At 33.2% G+C, this 20,963-nt stretch overlaps 1 protein-coding gene and 2 long non-coding RNA genes across 3 annotated transcripts; all 3 read right to left on the bottom strand.

Moving 5' to 3' along the window:
• Nucleotides 1–2,354: 2,354 nt before the first annotated feature.
• LOC125060602 (allergen Tha p 1-like) lies at nt 2,355–3,967 on the bottom strand. The gene is made up of 3 exons (XM_047665550.1): nt 3,851–3,967; nt 2,966–3,125; nt 2,355–2,592 (listed from the first exon to the last, which is right to left on the bottom strand). The coding sequence occupies exons 2-3, from the start codon at nt 3,114–3,116 to the stop codon at nt 2,408–2,410; spliced, it is 336 nt and encodes a 111-aa protein (XP_047521506.1). The 5' UTR covers nt 3,117–3,125; nt 3,851–3,967; the 3' UTR covers nt 2,355–2,407.
• A 3,282-nt stretch (nt 3,968–7,249) lies between these two features.
• Nucleotides 7,250–8,604, bottom strand: LOC125060702. Its single transcript, XR_007118904.1, has 2 exons — nt 8,246–8,604; nt 7,250–8,078 (listed from the first exon to the last, which is right to left on the bottom strand). It is a non-coding gene; the product is annotated as an uncharacterized LOC125060702 (long non-coding RNA).
• An 8,502-nt stretch (nt 8,605–17,106) lies between these two features.
• LOC125060687 lies at nt 17,107–19,836 on the bottom strand. The gene is made up of 3 exons (XR_007118901.1): nt 19,782–19,836; nt 18,449–18,902; nt 17,107–17,347 (listed from the first exon to the last, which is right to left on the bottom strand). It is a non-coding gene; the product is annotated as an uncharacterized LOC125060687 (long non-coding RNA).
• Between the last annotated feature and the right edge of the window lie 1,127 nt (nt 19,837–20,963).

The following is a 20,963-nucleotide window of genomic DNA, read 5'->3' as shown; positions in this document are numbered from 1 at the left end:
ATAATAACATCCATTAAATATGGATGAAGAAATAATGTTATTTTTGAGGTTTCTAATGTGATGTCGTGACATTTAATAATGACATTTTTTCCGCTTACATTGCGAACCCTACGAGATTTATCAAAATAATGTACTAAGTATTGTACACATTGAAAAGGTCTACAGAAGATATGTCTATCTCTTATCCCACAATAAAAAAAATTGTCATTTACTTTTTACGACAAATAATGGCTAATTTTCGAAGCGATTTTAACCAATACAGCATTAATCCTTATCTAATTAAATACCTTAAATACATTGTTGATTTAATATAGATCTATATGGCCTTTTACAGCATATGATTTAAATGAATATTTTCAAAGATATTACAAATTTAAAAATTGCGGGACGCAGCGTGTCGGAGGCCGCGGTTCTCCCTATACTCTATAGCACTTTGAATTTAGTATCAGCATCCGTGCGAAGCCGGGGCGGGTCGCTAGTAAATATACACAATAAAAATCATGGTTGGGTAAAAAGAAAGTACACTAGGATTCCCTGTGTCGTTGGCAGCTAGACATGTTAACTTGACAATAATTTCTACACAACACATTTTAAAATTAAATTATTAAATTTATTTTATTATTGCACAATAAAAAAAATTCTGGTTCAGCATATTCTTATTGTGGTATACACAGGTTGAAAATATGTTGTTGAAGATTGTTAGTGAATGATCCAGTTCTGTTGTGAAATAGTTTTTAAGAAAGTGTTTAAAAACAAATGAATTCGTATCAGCCATATTAAATTCTAAAGCTATTTTATATGTAATTCTTTGTTATTTGTACGTGCATACAAAGTGAATGAGCTTAGTGCATAACCGGGGTTCGATCTTCGACCTCAGGGTGGACAATCGCGGTTAATTCTAGCAATTAACACTGCAGGACTTTTGTTAACAGGCCTCACAAAGTGTAAGGCGCAAAATTTTCCTTACATCTCACAAAATTACTTTTTTTTCGATGCAAGTTCATAGACTGAGTTATTAATTTAAATTTTGCATATATATAATACTATGACATACATAGTCCATGTACAGTATGTGAATTTAAATATTTGCCCAAGATAACATCTTGTCGCAGCATTTTCTTGTACATAGTGTAGCTATATTAGACCAGTGCCGATAATTTTTGAAACCAAAAAAAATTACAGTAGGATGAAACCCATTAGAAAAGCAGGGGAATATGATCAAAATGAAAGGAAAAATAAATTACGGTCGATCTGAGGTCGGGAAGGGGTAGGGGGGGAAGTTTTAAGGGTAAAAAACGGTTTATCTCGATTTCCGGCAAAACTAAAAGTCCTATCGAAGAAAGTTAAATGGCAAAGTTGTAGGTAATAAAAAGATCTAAAACTTTTGTATTCACACATTTTTCACATAACCTCAAAATTGGTGTGAAAAATTCAAAAAACCAAGTCTTTGGTTTTTTATTTTTATCTCTTACAAATATTTATTTTTTTAGACCAAATTTGGTGAAAACTTACCTTATTATGTTCCAAATATACTGTAATTTATTTGATTAAAAATATTTATTTTTTCACCTTATTTTGAATTAATATCGAAAAAACACCCTAATTTTCAATCGAAAATTCTGACGTCAACATTTCAGCTTTTTTCAATAAGTTGGTGTGTTTTCAGTTCGTTGAAATCTCTACTTTCATATGGTAAAAAAATATATATATATTACCATAGAAAATCTTCTCAGAAAATGCAAAACATCGTATGCAGTAACGCCCAGACCCGCCATACCATTCGACTGAAAATTAGGGTGTTTTTTCGATATTAATTCAAAATAAGGTGAAAAAATAAATATTTTTAATCAAATAAATTACAGTATATTTGGAACATAATAAGGTAAGTTTTCACCAAATTTCGTCTAAAAAAATAAATTTTTGTAAGAGATAAAAATAAAAAACCAAAAAGTTGGTTTTTTGAATTTTTCACACCAATTTTGAGGTTATGTGAAAAATGTGTGAATACAATAGTTTTAGATCTTTTTATTACCTACAACTTTGCCATTTAACTTTCTTCGATAGGACTTTTAGTTTTGCCGGAAATCGAGATAAACCGTTTTTTACCCTTAAAACTCCCCCCCCCCCCCTCCCCTTCCCGACCTCAGATCGACCGTAATTTATTTTTCCTTTCATTTTGATCATATTCCCCTGCCTTTCTAATGGGTTTCATCCTACTGTAATTTTTTTCACTTTTTATTTATTTTGAAGGCTATCTGCACTGGTCTATATCCAATGTGCTATAAATTTTTGTACTTTAGTTATTTATTTTTTAACTAGTGTACAAGTGTACAGGTAAATGATAAGATGTATTAAATGAAAACGTTTATTATTGCATATTATAAAGATCTGTTACAAAATTGTAAGTTTAGGCTCCTTGTACGCTTTTGAGGAAAGAGTCCATGTATTCGCCCTTGGGATCGTATTTTTGCACGAAATTGTCGTATTCCTGGGGCAGGTTTTGTTGTAAATTTGTGAAGAATAATTTAGCAATATGCTTCTGAGCCGTTGTGCAGTTAGCGCAATTGCTTGCAACAGCTTTGGGTGTGATTTCTGAAAAAAATATATTTCAGTCAGTTGGTAAACACATTGGGAAAATTAAACCAGTCTCAAATTTAAAAGATATTTATCGGTTAGCAAATACTTATAAGTTATGTTATAATATACATACAAATATGGGTGGTTTACCAATTTTAATAGAAAAGTTCAGGGCAAATATGACCGTCAAATAAAAGTTTACATTAACATGTTAAATGCATAATAACACAGCAATTAAATACCTAGATTCCAAAAGCCATTTATGAGATTTTTAAGGTAATTTTACTAAAAGTTGTCGTTCAGTTGTTAATTATAACAGTCAACTATTTAGCATTTTGGTGTGAGAACAAAATATACATTGTTATTTCTCTTACTATCTCTTTCTTACCTTTTAATTTAGCTGGTGCCGGCGAGCATGGTGCCCGGTCAAGGAAGCAATCGACTAAACCTTGCAATTTCTGAGGATCAGCAATCGCCTTTTCCAAATCTTCTTCGGCCAGAGCGACGGCAATGATGGCAACCAACACGAGAAACTTCATTGTTGATATCTGAACATTGCAAGTTACTTTTGACAGGCGTTTCTTTTTATTTCGTGTGATTTGTACTTAATCTTAATATTTAAATACTTGTTGTATTCGCTTAAAATAAGATTATTAAATAAGTTATAATTATATTATACATTTTGGTATATCATTTAAATTAATTATGAATCTATTGTAATAAGAGAAAGTACACTTTCTTGAATATCTTTAAAAATAATAATAATTTCTGGAATATAGGTTTTTTAATTAATATTTACTCCAGTAAAACGACATTAAAAATGTATTACAACATACTTTTTATATGGGATAACTTAAATTAAGTTAAGTACCTACTTACCGCCACCTATTGACACCCGCAACACCATGAATTTTGCAAGTGCGTTACCGGGAATTGGGTAATAATCATATAAAGTAACTCAAAGGCCACTATTTACAGAACTACCAATACTTCCAAAGCAAATTTTTTTAGGCCAAATACAAGCCGGTTTAATGACGATGTATTTACATAACAAGCGAGTAGTAAATGTACATAGAGGAGTCCATTGATGCTTAGCTGGGATTCGAACCTACAACCTCAGGTATGAGATTTTAAAGTTCAAGCTTTTACTTCAGGATTCAAGATTGATATAGCTATTGAGAGTTACAGAGTACCACTGACTTGAATAGATATATGAAGAGGAATACCCTAGATATCATAGTCGATTCAAATTATATTTATCAAAAATACTTACCGATTATTTAAATCCCAAATGGTAGACAAGACTCGTTAGACCAATGGACACTTCAAGTATAACATCAACTGAAATAGAACTCGTCTTATATATATCTAAGCAACCTTCAAATTTGCGAACTCATGTTTTGATTTGTTCAAAAAAATTACTAATAATTAACAGACTTTTTGTATCCTATTTTGTTCAATAACTTTTTGATAAAGGATTATATGGTGTATGTTTTTTATTCATCAGTAACGCTTACAAATATTCCAGGTGCAATCTGGAGCTAGAGACTGGCACGAGGGTATCCCGGGACTAGCTTCTCGGCCTTCCTGATCGCGTGCCCGATAGGCATGAAGGGGTTCTATGAAAGGAAATAGAACTATTCGAAGCACTTAGGTTCTTCAAGACCGTGCTTGACCAAGAACATATTATTAAGTACATATTTGTCGTATCTAGTTTCTCACTATAACTCGTTCTTGGGAAAAACAAAAAGCTGAAAGATTGACTTGTTCATAAAAACACATGAAAATATGGCGCAGCCACGGGAACAATACGTAAATCTAATACAATATAAAATTCTCGTGTCACGGTGTTTGTAATTAAACTCCTCCGAAATGGCTCGACCGATTTTCGTGAAATTTTGTGTGCATATCGGTTAGGTCTGCGAATCGGACAACATGTTTTTTTCACTCCCCTAAATTTTATTTTTAAGACAATTTTTTTTTTGTTTTTTAATGATACAGCTTTCAAAAATACATAGGTACAACCCTTAAATTTCATCCCTCTACGATCAACCCATATTTTTTCATATAGTAGATAGTTTTATTAAAAGAAAAAAAATGTTTACCAGAAATAATTTTTTCATTGCAAAACAACGTTTGCCGTGTCAGCTTGTTATCTAAATTATTTATAAGTTAAATAAATCAGTGGCGCTACAAACTCTTTAGGTCTTGGCCTTAGATTTCTGAATCTGTTTCATGATCATTTTTAAATCTAATAGGCAAGGCGTTGATCAGCCTCCAGTGTCTGACACACGCTGTCGACTTTTTGGGTCTAAGACATGTCGGTTTCCTCACGATGTTTTCCTTCACCGTTCGAATTAATATTAATATATTATTTATAGAAATTATTAATATTACTAATCCAGTGGCGCTACAAATATAATATATTATGTACTATGTGTTTGTTTTTATAGCCGATCTGGCTGACGCATGTTGTAGATTTTAGACGATGCCTTCATTTTGTGTATATATAAAGAATAATCCTATGATTAAAACAAAACCTCTGGTTGAGATTAGCAAGCTTAAGACCAAGTACTCAATTTATTAGGAACAATGAATTTCTTCCTTTTATATAAAAACACAAAACTGTGTTTAAAATTGCGTGACGATTACGTCACGCAATTTTAAACGTCACGTAGATAAGGGAGCGTTCAAGTATTAACTTGAACGCTCCCTTATCTACGTGCTCGTTTGCTTGGTTTGTAATTAATACATATTTATATTTACTAAAAGAATATTGCTTCAAAAGATCACATTACTTCTAAAACCCTGTTCGTATGAATCTCGTATTTTGATGAGATGTTATCGATTTGATAACCATTCAATTATTTTACCATTTTTATTTAATTTATTATTACTCAACCTATATAACGACGTTCTTAAAATAACTCTAGTAACACAAAAATAAAAATAAGCCAATCTTTGTCCATATACTCCAAATTTACAGTTTATAAGTATTTGACTTTAACTATTACCCTTGATTCAACATTGAAAACAGTTTTGTTAAGTTGTTAATTTTTACATATTCATAATAGTTCAGCCTTGGCATTTTAATAAGATGTGATTTCAACTCGCAACTCATTTCATCTACAGAACTGACGAAGGGCATGAATATCGTGACAATTGACTCGTTTTATTTATAAAATCTGTTAACTGTCCAAATTTTATCTTATAAAAAAAAGGTGCAGTTTTATTTGATAAAAATTGTTGACAAAGATTGATTATAGAAAGTAAACAATTACATTACCTAGTTGCATTTCAAAATATAATAAAACACTTGTTTAATGTAGTGTATAGATATCACTAAAAAATAGCAAAGGAATCTGCGCATCTAGAAGAAGCGTCCGTGTACAATAGATTCCCCATATCGCATCTGAAGAGCAGTCGGCAATAGAAAAATGGAAGCACAAATATAACAACGGCGATACTTCTTCCGGCTTTTTCAATAATTAAACAAATACCACCAACGGTATTCACAGATTTTGACAGGTCACGGGTCGTATCTTCACAGGTTCAGAGTTGGACAAAGTCCTGCCTGTCCTTGTAGGAATACAGCTGAAGAGACGGTGTTACATATCATGACTGACTATCCAATGTATGGCTACAACAGGTTTAACACTAAACGAGTTATAGGTATGAAAGTAACAGAGAAGATCTTAAAAGAAATAATTTTGGAGAAGAGGTCAAGAGACATCTTTTTAAAAATTTCTGTAAAGATTTTACAAAAAGTAGTTAAAAAAATAAAATTATGAGCAGTGTTGGCTTCAGCGTGCGAATCTCATCCCTGAGGTCGTAGATTCGATCCCCGGCTGTGCACCAGCGTTCTTTCTATGTGCGCATTTATCATTCGCTCGAACGGTGAAAGAAAACATCGTGAGGAAACAGACATGTCTTAGGGTGAGATCTATAGAGCGGACTTAGACTTTGCTCTGACTTAACTATCGAGCTAAGACACAGTCGGTATTTATAGAGCAAACTGCGAATCTCTCCGAGTGTTGGCTTAGCTTAATCCCAAGTCCACGAAATCGACGACTTACCAAAAACTTTGACTATAAGCCTAACAAAAATAATGGCCTAAAATTTGCTCTACCATCATATCTTTTACTGGACTTTTTATTTTTGTCGGTTTTTAATGAACGGTGTTGCCATTTGGTATCAGAGTTCCATAGACTTTGGGAAAAATAGAATTTGAATTCAAAGAAATTTAAAATGATCTTGATAAATACCTATGAAATGCATGAAATAAAATAATTATACATTATTATGGTATCTATTGTTGTTTATTTACATTATTTATATAAGTGTTCAACCCCATTTTTGAGAGATCTTATAAATAACTGGTGTGATATCGTATCTGTCACCTGGCAGCCCTGGCATATTATAGTGACAACGAAATTCAAACTATAACCTAACCGATGACTCTCGCTTCACATCTGTTATTTTCGTTTCCCTGAATCTTCTACCATTTATTACCTGACTACCCTAAAAAATTTGAGATAGGAGTGGAACATATAAAATTAAAAAATCTGTTAGAAATAGAATTTCTTCAACAAAAATATAAATTAGGTAGTATTAGAAATATGTATTACACTCAAAAAAAGAATCAGAAAATAAATGTTTAAAATGAAACAAGTTTTGTTTTGATATTCTTTATTACCGAACAAATTACCTAGTTAAATTGTGCAATCACAGATTGCCGGAATGCTAGACCTGTAGGAGATCTTTCATTGTTTCTGTGTTACTCAACTTCTGCTGTCAGCAAGATCACCATCATCATAAGCATAGGGGATGCTTATGACTCTATATACCTATATTATGCAATACAGCACAAGCTATAATTATATATAACTAGTATATTTTGTCAATTTTGACTGTAGTCCTAGCTGTAAACATGGAAATTTCCTTTTCTACACTCCGAATACCCTTTCAACAATATGCCTAGTTCTTATTTGAGAATAATTATAATTATTGTCAGCTCTTGTCGTTGGATATAAAAGTGTTGTTAACATGAAGTTAAGTGCCGGATAACCGCTGTCACCTACTAAAACTCCTTCTAGTTCACCATTTAGCAGCCTTGCATACGCCTGGCAGTTTCTAAATATCCTGCTGTCGTGTGAACTGCCAGGCCACCTGGTCACTATATCAAATATTTCCATATCAGGCCCTATTATTGCTTGCACATTTACAGAAAATTACCCTTTTTTATTTCTGTATGCTTCAGAGTGAGCGATACCTTTGGGTCTATTAATTTTTATATGGGTGCAGTCAATAGCTCTGATTATACTGTTTAGGTCATGGTGAGTATTAGATCTTATTAATTCTTCAAACTTCCTTTTGGCTGTGTTCATATTTCTTGGAAAATTTACAAATCTAGGAAGTAATTTACTCAACTCTGCAGAGACTTTATTTATAATTAAACAGACTGTAGATTGGCTTATTCTGTTCAGATCACCACACACCATCTGTAATGTCAATGAATTATTATTAGTTACATATATGTTATGTTTCTGAAAGTCAGAAGACAAATGTCTTCAACATACCTATAATGTATTTAAAATCATTTGAGAATATATAGGTACCTATAATATTCAAATCGAAAAACCATACATATTTATGAACACAATATTACCTGAAAACATCCAGTTGCATTTTTATGCCTTAATGCAAAAAGTATTTGCAATTGCGGTAGGTTTGGCGATCCTCTGTTGTTATAAGGTTGCAAGTTTGTAATGATCAGTGGCAGGATCACATTTAATACCGTGTGTTTCAAAATACGGTTCCTTCTTTTGAATTCATTCTCACCGTACAGGATGGAAGGATTTTGGTTGTATTCGTTCCGAACATATACAACACTTTAGGCAAAATTTTCAATTGTTGATATTTGATACAAGTGCTCTGTTGCTGTTGTCAAAACAATGCGATCCGTTCTACGTAACAAAATTATTGTCATCTTTAAATAATTAATACATTTTCTAAAGGTTACTCGTAAATTTCAAGTTATTGCAATAATAAAATAAATGAATACATAAATAACAATAAATTGAAGATATATGTGTACCGTTTTAGATGTTTAAATATTTGTTATTGTTTACTTTTTTAAAGGATAATAAACAAAGTATTGCATGAACTGAAACATCAATTTGTATTTTGACATTTGCTTGCTTAGCTTGGGCTTAGCTTAATCTCACCGTTAAAATGTCTATAAATACGAAATCATAGTTTAACCTTAGTGTACACTAAGCAAAGTTTTTCGTAAGGTAAGTCTGAGCAAAGTCCAAGTGCGGACTATAGATCTCACCCTTAGACCCAAAAAGTCGACGGCATGTGTAATGTGTGCATTAATGTTTAATTGTTTTTATTATACTATCGATATACTTAATTAATTAATTGAATATTATTAAACATAGTTTGTGCAATTGTGTGTAGGTACACTGAAATCTTCAACGAATCAAAGTCGTTGATTTATAGTAAACTAGCAGACTCGGCCAAGCGTTGCTGTGGCTAATGTTTTTTTATATTACATAGTAGTAGAACACCAGTCCACCATGCTTTTTTAGTGGTTATGCCATTAAATTGTAGCTTATGTGAAACGTTCGTACTTTCAACACAGCGCCATCTGTTACAATTATGACTGTCAAATAATAAACAAATAATTTGCAATAAAATAATATTGCGGCTATAAATTAAGATGTAAGCTATCCTATCTTTTAAGTTGGATCAAACTGCACACGGTGTGCAAATTTAATTTAAAATCAGTTAAGTAGTTTAGAAGTCCATCGCGGACAAATAACGTGACACGTGATTTATATATATTAAGATTATAAATTAATATTTATTTAATTAGCTCGGCATCTTCAAACAGAGAGACCCCATATCTTTTCGCAACGTCAACGATCGGGCCGCTTGGAAAAGCATTGGTCGTCGACGATTCCAACCGCTCTTCGTTGAATACGGTCAAGTGGAAGGAGCTGGTATTGGGGCCACCCGCCCCTCTGGGCGTAGCTTGTAGTTTATTGTTTATCAGAATGCCAAATCATAAAATGACAGCATCACTACTGATTTGAGAGCGACCGCCGATGCGAAAACCGCTGCGTGAGTTCGAAAAGTGAGTTTTAGAATCGCAGGGCAGGACTGTAACTTGCCACCTTTAACCTGGTTAAGCTTTTTATTTGATGCAAGATCTGACACTGATTTATTAAATATGCAAAGAAATTCAATATGTGAATTTCATATATCATTTAAATATTTGGCCAAAGATATATATTATATTACGTATATTGTTGTTGTTTTCTCTTGTTATAAATCTGTGGTTTTTTTTTAACTAGTGTACGGGTAAATGATAACATTTATATTAAATGAAAACGTTTATTATTGCATATTATAAAGATCTGTTACAAAATGTTTAGGCTCCTTGTACGCTTTTGAGGAAAGAGTCCATGTATTCGCCCTTGGGATCGTATTTTTGTACGAAGTTGTCGTATTCCTGGGGCAGGTTTTGTTGTAAACTTGTGAAGAATAAGTTAGCAATATGCTTCTGAGCCGGTGTGCAGTTAGCGCAATTGCTTGCAACAGCTTTGGGTGTCATTTCTGAAAAAAAGATATTTCAGTCGGTCACACATTGGGAAAATTAAACCAATTAAATCAAATTTATCGGTTAGCAAATACTTATATTTATCGGAAGTAAACATTTATTATTTAATTAAATATTTATAGTAATAAAAATATAAATATAAAATATGGGTGGTTTACCAATTAATAGGAAAGTACAGGGCTAATATGACAGTCAATGAAAGGTTGATTACAACATTACTTTAAATAATACAGCAATGAAATGCCAAAATTACATTGTTATTTCTCTTACTATCTCTTTTTTTTTACCTTTAAAATTAGCTGGTCCCGGCGAGCATGGTGCCCGGTCAAGGAAGCAATCGACGAAACTTTGCAGTTTCTGAGGATCAGCGATCGCCTTTTCCAAATCTTCTTCGGCCAGAGCGACGGCGATGATGGCGGCCAGCACGAGAAACTTCATTGTTGATATCTGTACATTGCAATTTACTTTTGACAGGCGTTTCTTTTTATTTCGTGTGATTTGTACTGGATCTTAAGATTTAAATACTTGTTATATTCGCTTAAATAAGACTTTTACAGTTATTATAAATCTACTGTCTAGTTTTGGTATATTACATTAATTAATTATGAATGTAAGGAGTGTACTGTTATACGAGAAATGTATTTTTTCTGGAGCAGAAGGTTTTTTATTTAATATTCACATGGACGCTTTATTGCTATATTGCTGGATGTATTGCTTTACCGTACGTCCATTGGCGCATAGCTTGAGTTCGAACCTACGACCTCAGGAATGAGATCGATAACCTAGCATAGTATAGGTACATCGATACCCTTCTATGAGAAAAAACAGGTGAGTTGCGTTACAACCGTTTAGAATTCTAAAGAACAATTCTTATTTCATTTTATATATTATGCAAAATAAAGTAAATTATATCTTATATGTTATTTAATTATTCCTGACCGATAACATGATTTTTATTATACGTTTTGTACTATAACCCAACATATATTTTTTTTAAATTAATTGTTATTTACAGAATTTAAATTAAAGCTTCCTATAGCGAGATTATCAATGCATAAATTAAATATTCATTAATATGAATTTAAAAGAAATTTATTCGAAAAACTAGTTGGAGTGAAACAATTCATAATCTTTAAACGCGATTTCCCAAATTCTTCTTTTTCGAATTATGCCTGCGTATTACTGATGGTGCGACCATATTGGCGTCAAGATATCGCTATAGAGAGTTACAGAGTGTCTTTGAATAGGTAGATATATGAAGGGGTGGTTTCTTTGGATATCATAGACAATTAAATTATATTTATTAAAAATACTTACCGATTATTTAAATCCCAAATGCTAGACAAGACTCGTCAGCCCAATGGACACTTCAAGTATAACATCAACTGAAATAGAACTCGTCTTATATATATCTAAGCAACCTTCAAATTTGCGAACTCATGTTTTGATTTAAAAAAATCACTAATAATTAAGAGACTTTTTGTGTCCTCTCTTGGTCAGATAACTTTTTGATGCAAGATTATTGTGTATGTTTTTTATTCATCAGTAACGCTTACAACTATTCCGGTTGCGATCTGGAGCTGGAGACTGGCATGAGGGTATCCCGGGATGGGCTATACGATATGTTGATTGAGCACAGATCGCAGCTGGAAACATTCTGCATTAAAATGTGAAATAAATCAGAAATATAAATAGCACAAGCGGTAACGCGTGTCCCGCCGGCCATGAGGATATTTCCAGAGTTGTTGTCGCCAGAGATGTTATGGATATGATATTATTCCTATTTCACCATGCCTCCTGCTGATAGAGGACAAATCTTTGTTTTTAATTTATGTTACTATTATTAATTACTTAAGATGTCATGTGGAACATTGTGTAATGGTTGCAGCTCCTTACAAACGTCGTCTAAAAAAAACATGGCGATTAAAAAGAGTGGCGGAGAGTTTATTGCCAGTACTTCTCTTCCGCTCTACGCCCTTGATTTGAGAACTAAAATTAGAATTAGAGTCATAAGTGTACAATGTTTTACCTATATGATTAAATGATTTTTGAATTTTGATATTTCGGATCTGGATACGGATATAGGAATAAAATGATATCGGTTTCGGATACGGTTACGGATATGTAATTATTTCAGATTATCCGTTAGTTTCGGTTACGGTTATTAGATTGAAGTAAAATATAAACACAAATAGTATGTACCTAATAATTTAGTTATATTTTTAGGTGTTTCTAGTCTAGGTTATCAGTTGGTATTATAATCCGTTATATAGGCCAGTAACTATTATATACCTCCTCAGTTTTATCTATTAAAATAAAAGGCAATAAATTTAAAACCTTAAAAAAAATTTAGCTTAGATATCCGATAGTTTCGGTTACGGTTACGGAGCTCCATAACATCCCTGATTGTCCTGCTGCCTCTCGGCCACAGATCTGCCTGATTGCGTTCCTGGTAGGCTACTATGTAGAGGTTCTATAAAACAAAATGAACTATCTAAAGCACTTATGTCCTTCATGACCGTGGTTGACCAAGTACTTTGATTTGTCGTATCTTTCTTACATCATTAAAACTAACTCGTTCTTGGAAGAAACAAAACGCTGAATGATTGACTTGTTCATAATCAAATTAGTAAGCACTCACGAAAAACTTAGAGTATGAAAATATGGCACTGGAACAATTCGTAAATTTTCTATATTATTTATAGAAATTATGAATATTACTAATCCAGTAGTAGTAGTAGTAGTACAAATATATGTCTGATCTAGGAGTGCATTAGTTCCTTCTTTTGTTTTTTATAGTTGATCTGTAGCTGACGCATGTTTTCGATTTTCCTTTATTTTAGTATTAAGTGCATATTGAAAGAAAAATTTTGAACTAGACCCACAGCGTATTAAAAACAATAATATTATTATATATATAAATATATTCATTTCTTCCTTTTTATATGAGAACACAAAAACTGTATAAATAAAACTAAACACACATATCAGCTTCAGCTTATCTACCTGCTCGATTACCCTCTGTGTTAAATTTAAAAGATATATTTATTTATTATAAAAATATATTGCTTCAAGATCACATTACATTGCAAAACCTGTTCGTATGAATCGCGTAATTTTAATAAGACGTTATCGATTTGATAACCACACATTTATTCTAAAATTTTCTATTAATTTGTTCTTACTCAAACAATAAAGCCGTTCTTTAAGTAACCCTAGTGAGAATAAAACATAATAAGCAGCTCTTTGTCCCCACTACAAATTCACACGTTACGTTTTTTTGGATAAGTACACAGTACTTAACTTTAACAATTACGCTTGATTTAACATTGAAAACTGTTTAGTAAAGTTGTAAATTTTTACATAGTCATACTCCAGTGGTTGCCGTGCCATTATTAAAATATTAAAAAGCGTGCATATTTTACAATATTTTGTGAAATCAGTAGTTGTTTTTAGTTTATTTTTTACAAACAAGCCAATATTTCCCCATATAATATTAATATAGTAATAAAGAGCAATGGCATTAGCGTGCGTCTCTCATCCCTGAGGTAGATGGTTTAATCCCCCCAACAAAGGAAAATAAGCACAATTAATCAACTGACGAAGTGTAGAGCAGAAACTCTGGAAAAAGAAACTCATATAAACCCACACAATACACAATTCAGTTAAATACAGGAGAGTGCATACTTTGTTTTCTAATTGCTTAAGTAATTAGTTAAAATTAGAGACACGATAAAAGCGAAAGAGGAAGTAATGCAAATCGAGAGAACAAGAAAAGCGAAAGACGCGAAAATTGTAGTGGGCTGCTGAAGAAAAAAAGAAAAAGACAGAAAAACAACTAAAAGAGCATAAAAAGTGCAGAGTATACTATGTATGGAAAGAAGTAGAAAATGGGAAGCGTTAATATAAAGATAGCTAAAGGCAAAAAAGATAATAAATAAACCGCCATAGTAGGATGGGACCTACACCTAGAAGTAAGAAACACCCAGAAACACTGTAGTGGAACTCATTGTAGCATGCGGCAACTGCCGGGGCCCCAGTAGCCAAAAAGGTCTACCCTAAAAACAAATTAAATACGTTGCAACAGGGTGCTGCACTAAAAATCGGCAGTGTCACAAAACAGTGTCGCTAAACGCCGCATTCGGTCTTTCAAGCACGCTACCTCTCGACTTGCGGCTACCTGAAAACGCACAGATATACAAAGTAAAAAAGAGTCAGCAGCAGCATAATGTACGTAACGGAGAGACAAGAACAAGGATGTGATGTCTTTAAGTAGACCAGGATCGAATCGGGACACCAAAATCGACTACGGATAGATAAGCCATATTGGAAGACCTTCTAAGAAGGGTGGAGGATTACATTGCGAAAAGTGTAGAAGGAACACGATGCGCGATGTAATTATTGCGCAAAAAGGCCGTGGCTCTGACAAAAGCTGCATTGTTCCATTTATTGACACACCCTGAACACAGAATGTACCTGGAGAATCTATGCGATCTGATAGTTCAGCAACTTCAAATAAGAAATGTATCCCATGTAATATAGTTCCAGCAAATTAAAGCTACGGAAAAGGTAAAAAAAGTTCGATCCCCAGCTTTACAATAGAATTTCTATCTATGTGCGCAGAAGGAAAACATCGTGGGTCATGACTCCAAAATCGGAGACATGTGTCAGGCACAGAAGGCCTACGTGCAAATGTGTGATCAAGAAACAAATACAGAAATCTGACGCCCGTATCTTAAAGGTTGTAGAGTGAGAGAATACTGACAGTTTTTGAGTTTATCGCGTTCATACAAAACATAGGCAGGACGCGGGCGGAATTAATTTTAGGAACTTTTTTGTCAGTCAATTTCATTCAATTGTATATAATGTTATGTTATGCTTGTCACATAGTATATTTATTTAAATTAATCTTTTCTTTATTTTTTTTCTTTAAGTATGTTCGGAAAAAAACTTAAACGTTTTTAAAATAATAATGTAATTTAAACATTATCATGTAAATTAAATTACGTGAAATAAACTTATTTTACGATCTGGTAAGCGATAAAATTAATTTTACGTTTTAAGGTGTCTATTATTAACATTTAAACTCATTGCAAGACTATTAAAGTAGTTAGTCTGGCAATTAGCCACTAACCAAAAAACAACGTTTTTTTGAACACTAAAAACCGGAACAATTTTGACCTTGGTCTAGACGGAGGATGTTATCTATTTGTAAAGGCTTTAGTGCAGTAAAACTCAAGTTAGTTAATATGAGCTTTTTATATAGAATTCCTTTGACGGATTAAAAGTTTGTACAATTTAATGATAAATCATTGTGTGTAAGACAAAGATCATACAATATTCTTGGATATATAATAGGTAACGTTTATATCTAAAAAGATAAATAATATTTATTTTACAATTAAAAACAACTACTCATCCCGAGAGCGTTACGATTTGTATATATTATAATAAAGAAATAAATTTCAATTAATAGAACTTTACTAAGCTTACGCGAGCATACCCTTGCCACGAAACACGTCATCAGGAAATACGGATCGTTTCGTGAGACTATTATACTTGATGATAATGATCAATCACAATCAAAAGAATGGCGATTTGTGATGACTTTGTCTTTTCATTGTCAACCCACTAACACATCGTTTAATAAATCAAAGTATGATTAACTTATTTTTCGTGCTAGTTTTTGCTCTCGAAATCATAAATTGTATGATGTAATGAATAATTTGCAGAATATGCTTAAGTAATTAATGTATTTTGTGATTTTTCAATTATTGCATCGTAATATTTTTAAGCTATGCATATCTCATTGCGCATTTTTCCATCCATACATTTTTTTTTATTTTTTTTTATTGTTAAGCATAAGCATATTAATTTCATACCCGAAATTAAAGGCCCAGGCACAAGGCCTTTGACGGCAACCCCGTCAAGTGTCTAGACTGCGATGGGCTAATCACCTGTCCAGTTAAAAACCCAACCGATTATGAAACCTAAAGTACATGGTATGGTATGGTATGGTTTGTGGACTCGTTTTCCGCACTTAGACGCTCACTAGGTCCGTTGTACGTGAGCCCTGGCTAACTAAGCCAGCCTAACTCCTTCCCTAAAGTACATAAGAGCGGACCGATTTTATCTAAACGAAGCAAGAATAAGGACAATGTTTGTCGCCTATGCACGTGGAATAACAGCCCCAGGGGGCTTTAAGGATTCTCATGGAACAGCTACACCATATCGACCAGATATATTGTCGCTGCAAGGAACGAGATGGACAGGGAGTGGATGCATACAAAAAAGAGACTTTACCGTATACTACAGTGGCCATGAGAAGCATCATAAGCTAGGTACAGGTTTTGTGGTTCATAAGACAGCCCAAACCAAAGTAATTGACTTTAAGGCTGGGAGTGATCGCCTATGTGTGCTGCGCTGCAAGGATAAATTCTTTAATTACAGCATCAACAACGACCACCAACGGAAAAAGCGGATGAACTAACTAAGGACCTGTGGACACTCAAACACCTTCCAACAGTGCCCGAATTCATATCATTGGAGATATGAGCGCCTATTAACGTCACGAAGATGTGCAGCGTTTTTGTCGAAGAAAAGGGAGAGAGCGATTGAGACCGATTGAGAGAGTCTCGGAAATCTAAAGTTTTAGATTTGTATAAAAATGAACAACACTTAAAAATTAGTTTACCAAAGTTTCATTTCTGACATGTGTATTGTGTACTTAGTACTCACGCACTTTTTTATAAGTATAGTTTGTTAGTGGAAGTAAGAGTAGGATAAAAAAACTGATTATAATGAATATTCTTTGTAGAACCTGAAGTTGAATTATTAATATAATTATACCAATATAACATTTAATATTTGTTTATTCATATGAAATAAAAAATTTCAAGAACGATACAAACAATTTACTATGCTAATTAAATCAAAACAAATCAAGAGATGCTAGCACTGTCTTTTTTTTATCACGCAGTCGTCTCAAATAGCCTGTTTAAAATTGTTGTTAGTCCTCCTCACTGCTTTCGGAATTTCCGGAAGGTCTTTCAGGCTCAGCTTGATTACTTCTCACTTTAGTCCAGAGAATGTCATTCCGGCGGACGTGACCTGGATGGCGTTTCCCCTCACCAATGTCAGCTGTGCGGAGTGCATATATATGTTAATGTAAAATTGTAAACACCGTTAGATTGTAAACGCGAGATTATAAACTGTCGAAAGATTGTGAACCTCAGCGTACTGCTGACAATTTAACGTATTATTATTCGGTAGATTGTACTACACTAACTTAGTTATTTATATATATATAATATATAAATTGTCAGCATTACGCTGAGGTTCACAATCTTTCGACAGTTTATAATCTCGCGAGATAGATTACAATCTAACGGTGTTTACAATTTTACGGTGACATATATAAGTTTTAGAATAAATTTTTGGATTTATTTTATTAATTAGTTTGTATTAACTAAATGTAATTTATATATTTGTTCTTAAACTGTCATTGATACGTCTTTCTCAGTCGTCTTTTTCTAAAATGTGACATTAGAAATATATATTTTATGTATTTCTAAATTGTAAGACTAATCAGCATAAAATAGCCATCGTAATATTTTTTTATAGAGCAGATGGCAAACGGGCAGGAGGCTCATCTGATGTTAAGTAATACCGCCGCCCAATGCCAGAGGGCTCGCGAGTGCGTTGCCGGCCTTTTACGAATTGGTACGTTCTTTTCTAGAAGGACCCTAAGTCGAATTGGTTCGGAAATACTTCAGCTGGTTCCAAATAGTAGTGGTCGCGGCAAATACTGCCTTAAAAACGCTCAGTTGTGGAACAACGGACGTCGAAGTGACACGGGTGGAATTTCGTATTCTGCCTCGACGTCCGATGATGAAATACATGATAAATGTGATATTACTATTGTATTAATGTCTCTTAATTAAGGAATTCTTGTTCGTATCTTCTCTTCGTAATTCATGAATTTTATCTTGTTACTCGTGGATATTAAAATTATATGTTTTCTGAATATATCCTATTATAACTTATATAAAGTATTTAGTATAATACTTCACACTCTTCAGTTTTTTTTTATTTCAAACGGGCAGGAGGCATTCCTGGTGTTAAGTGATACCGCCCATGGCCAGAAGGCTCGCAAGTGCGATGCCTTGAAGATTTGTGTGTCGTTATTAATTAAGACTACAAAATATATATGTATGTAACTTCTAAATTTAAAAAATCTACCTCTATCATCTTCCTCAGCTTCATTTAAAGAATTCAACATCAACAGACATTTCATTATAAAACGAATCCTCGCAGCAGATTTCATATCCCATAAATCGTCATCGTCGTCTTGAAAAGAGGGGTGATGGGGATTTTGGTGTGGAGTCCGTCCGTGACGTCTTTGGTGTGGAGCCCTTCCATGGCGTCTTTGGTGTAAAACTCGTCTGGGTAGCTGTGGTTGAACTGGTGGTCCTAATTGTAAAATTGGCAGAAGTGGTTCTTGGCGTACATTTCGCTGCGGAAGTCTTTGTATTCCTTGGTGTTTTTCTGGATTGGGACATGGTTTACCATGAGGCCTAAGTGGTCGGCGTTGATATTCTGAGCCATGGTCATGTAATGAATGTAGGTCAGCCATAACAGCACCAAACATAGCAGCGATGAGAATGATGGTTTTCATCTTGGGTTTTGGCTGGAGCTACATACAAAAATATTATCATACTAAAATTATAAACACGAATGTAAGTATGGATGGATGTTTGTTACTCCTTCACGTAAAAACTACACAATGGATTTTAATGACACTCTACCATTATATAGCTTATGCATCACAATAACGCATAAGGTACGATTAATAAAGATATTGTGTGAATTGTCCAAAATATAGTAAGCAGGAAAAAATCTACCATCTGCGAGCTATTCTGGCGTGCGCTGCCAAAACTGCTAGAGTTACACATATGTAATGTATGATCTAAATGTTTATCTAAAATAGTCCTACAAAACAGCCCGCCACATTATATATCTTATTATAGTTAAAATCTTATGGGTGAGCCATTATAGCCAAAATAGTGAACCAAACTTAAATAAAAGCGGGCCCCAGCTAGTAATATAATATCATAAACGCGAAAACAAAGTTATTTGTTGTGATTTAAGATTTTGAATGATATTTGAATCATGTATTTAGTGACATATGAAATATGTATTTGAATGAAATTATGAATAATTATTATGTTAAATTTCGTTACTAAACGTGAGAAGTGGCTAACTAATACACAAATTTATTGCTTTTAAAAACAAACCTATACATTGATTTTTGATTTGAGTCTGCTCTTCTTATCCATAATGTTAATAAAAATGTAGTAATTTAAAATTTTTTAAACTTGAATATTATTTATTACGAAATAAATAAATAAATAATTATGGACTATACTTGTAGTGACTGGTCGTAGTTGAATTCATGTATGCAGTGAGGTTAGTTATTTCGACTATGTATTTGTGTGATAAATGATTTTTGACTTTGACTATATTATGGGTAAACCTTTAACATTAAATAGCCATAATTATTAAGAATTCTTACCAAGTCAAGAACTAAAGCCGGTAGTCGACAACTTAATAATTCTCACAGAAACCCCATTTTATACTCGATATCTCGAAAATCAATTTTATATATTTTTCACCATGAAATAAAACATTTTATTAATTTCATGGTTTTATCAACGTTACATTTTAAAAAAATTCATAGAATCAATTTAGTTATATCTAACCGGATTTTTAAACAAGTAACAAAACAATGGATAACCTAAAACTCTTGAGAAAAGTGTTGGCCTAGTGGCTTCAGCGTGCGACTCTCATACCTGAGGTCGTAGGTTCGATCCCCGGCTGTGCACCAATGGACTTTCTTTCTATGTGCGCATTTAACATTCGCTCGAACGGTAAAGGAAAACATCGTGAGGAAACCAGCTTGTCTTAGACCCAAAAAATTTACTACATGTGACAGGCACAGGAGGCTAATCACTTACTTGCTTCTTAGATTTACAAATGATCATGAAACAGATCCATATCTAAGGCCCAAATCAGAAAAAAAGGTTGTAGTGCCACTGGTGTATTTTTATTGAAACCTGTAATTTTGCAGTTAGAAGATTTTATTAGGAAACCAAACCTGGAAGATACGTACCATCCGTGCGTACACACAATTTGGGCGGGACGTCCCGATTTTTGAATGAAAACTAAATGTCCCGAATGGTGGCCCACTGTGTTGCTTATTCCCGCTTTTTGGGGATAACTCAATCGTCACTCAAGACACCACTGCCATGCACGAAAATTGCACCAGCTCTTTCAACAGTTTCCAAAAAAAGATACCAGGAATGTGAAACTAGTAACTTTCATTTTAAGTATCCCAACATCAAACTGCTTTCCTGAATGCCTTTTGTCCCAGGTGAATTTAAAATAGGCGAATGCCAGAAATAAATTGTCAGAAATTAAAGCAGAATTACTCATCCAGATTAATCTACAGCTATGCTGTGAAGAGTACATTAGACCTCTTTGAAACGCTATATTTTTCTAATGAATAGTCTTTTTTTATTTTTTATTTTTTTTATTTATTTTTATTAAGTAGACAATTAAGACTCATCTATGTAACAATAAGGTAAATCTGATTTAAAATATCATATATTTTTTAAAATACATTTTCTTCGGCTGTTTTTACTATCTATAGTCACGTAAACGTAATTCGAACATAAATAAAAATAAATATAATATC

Source organism: Pieris napi, chromosome 2 (assembly GCF_905475465.1).
Source record: "Pieris napi chromosome 2, ilPieNapi1.2, whole genome shotgun sequence".
NCBI classification, from domain to species: domain Eukaryota; kingdom Metazoa; phylum Arthropoda; class Insecta; order Lepidoptera; family Pieridae; genus Pieris; species Pieris napi.
This window is presented reverse-complemented; position numbering and strand designations above follow the sequence as displayed.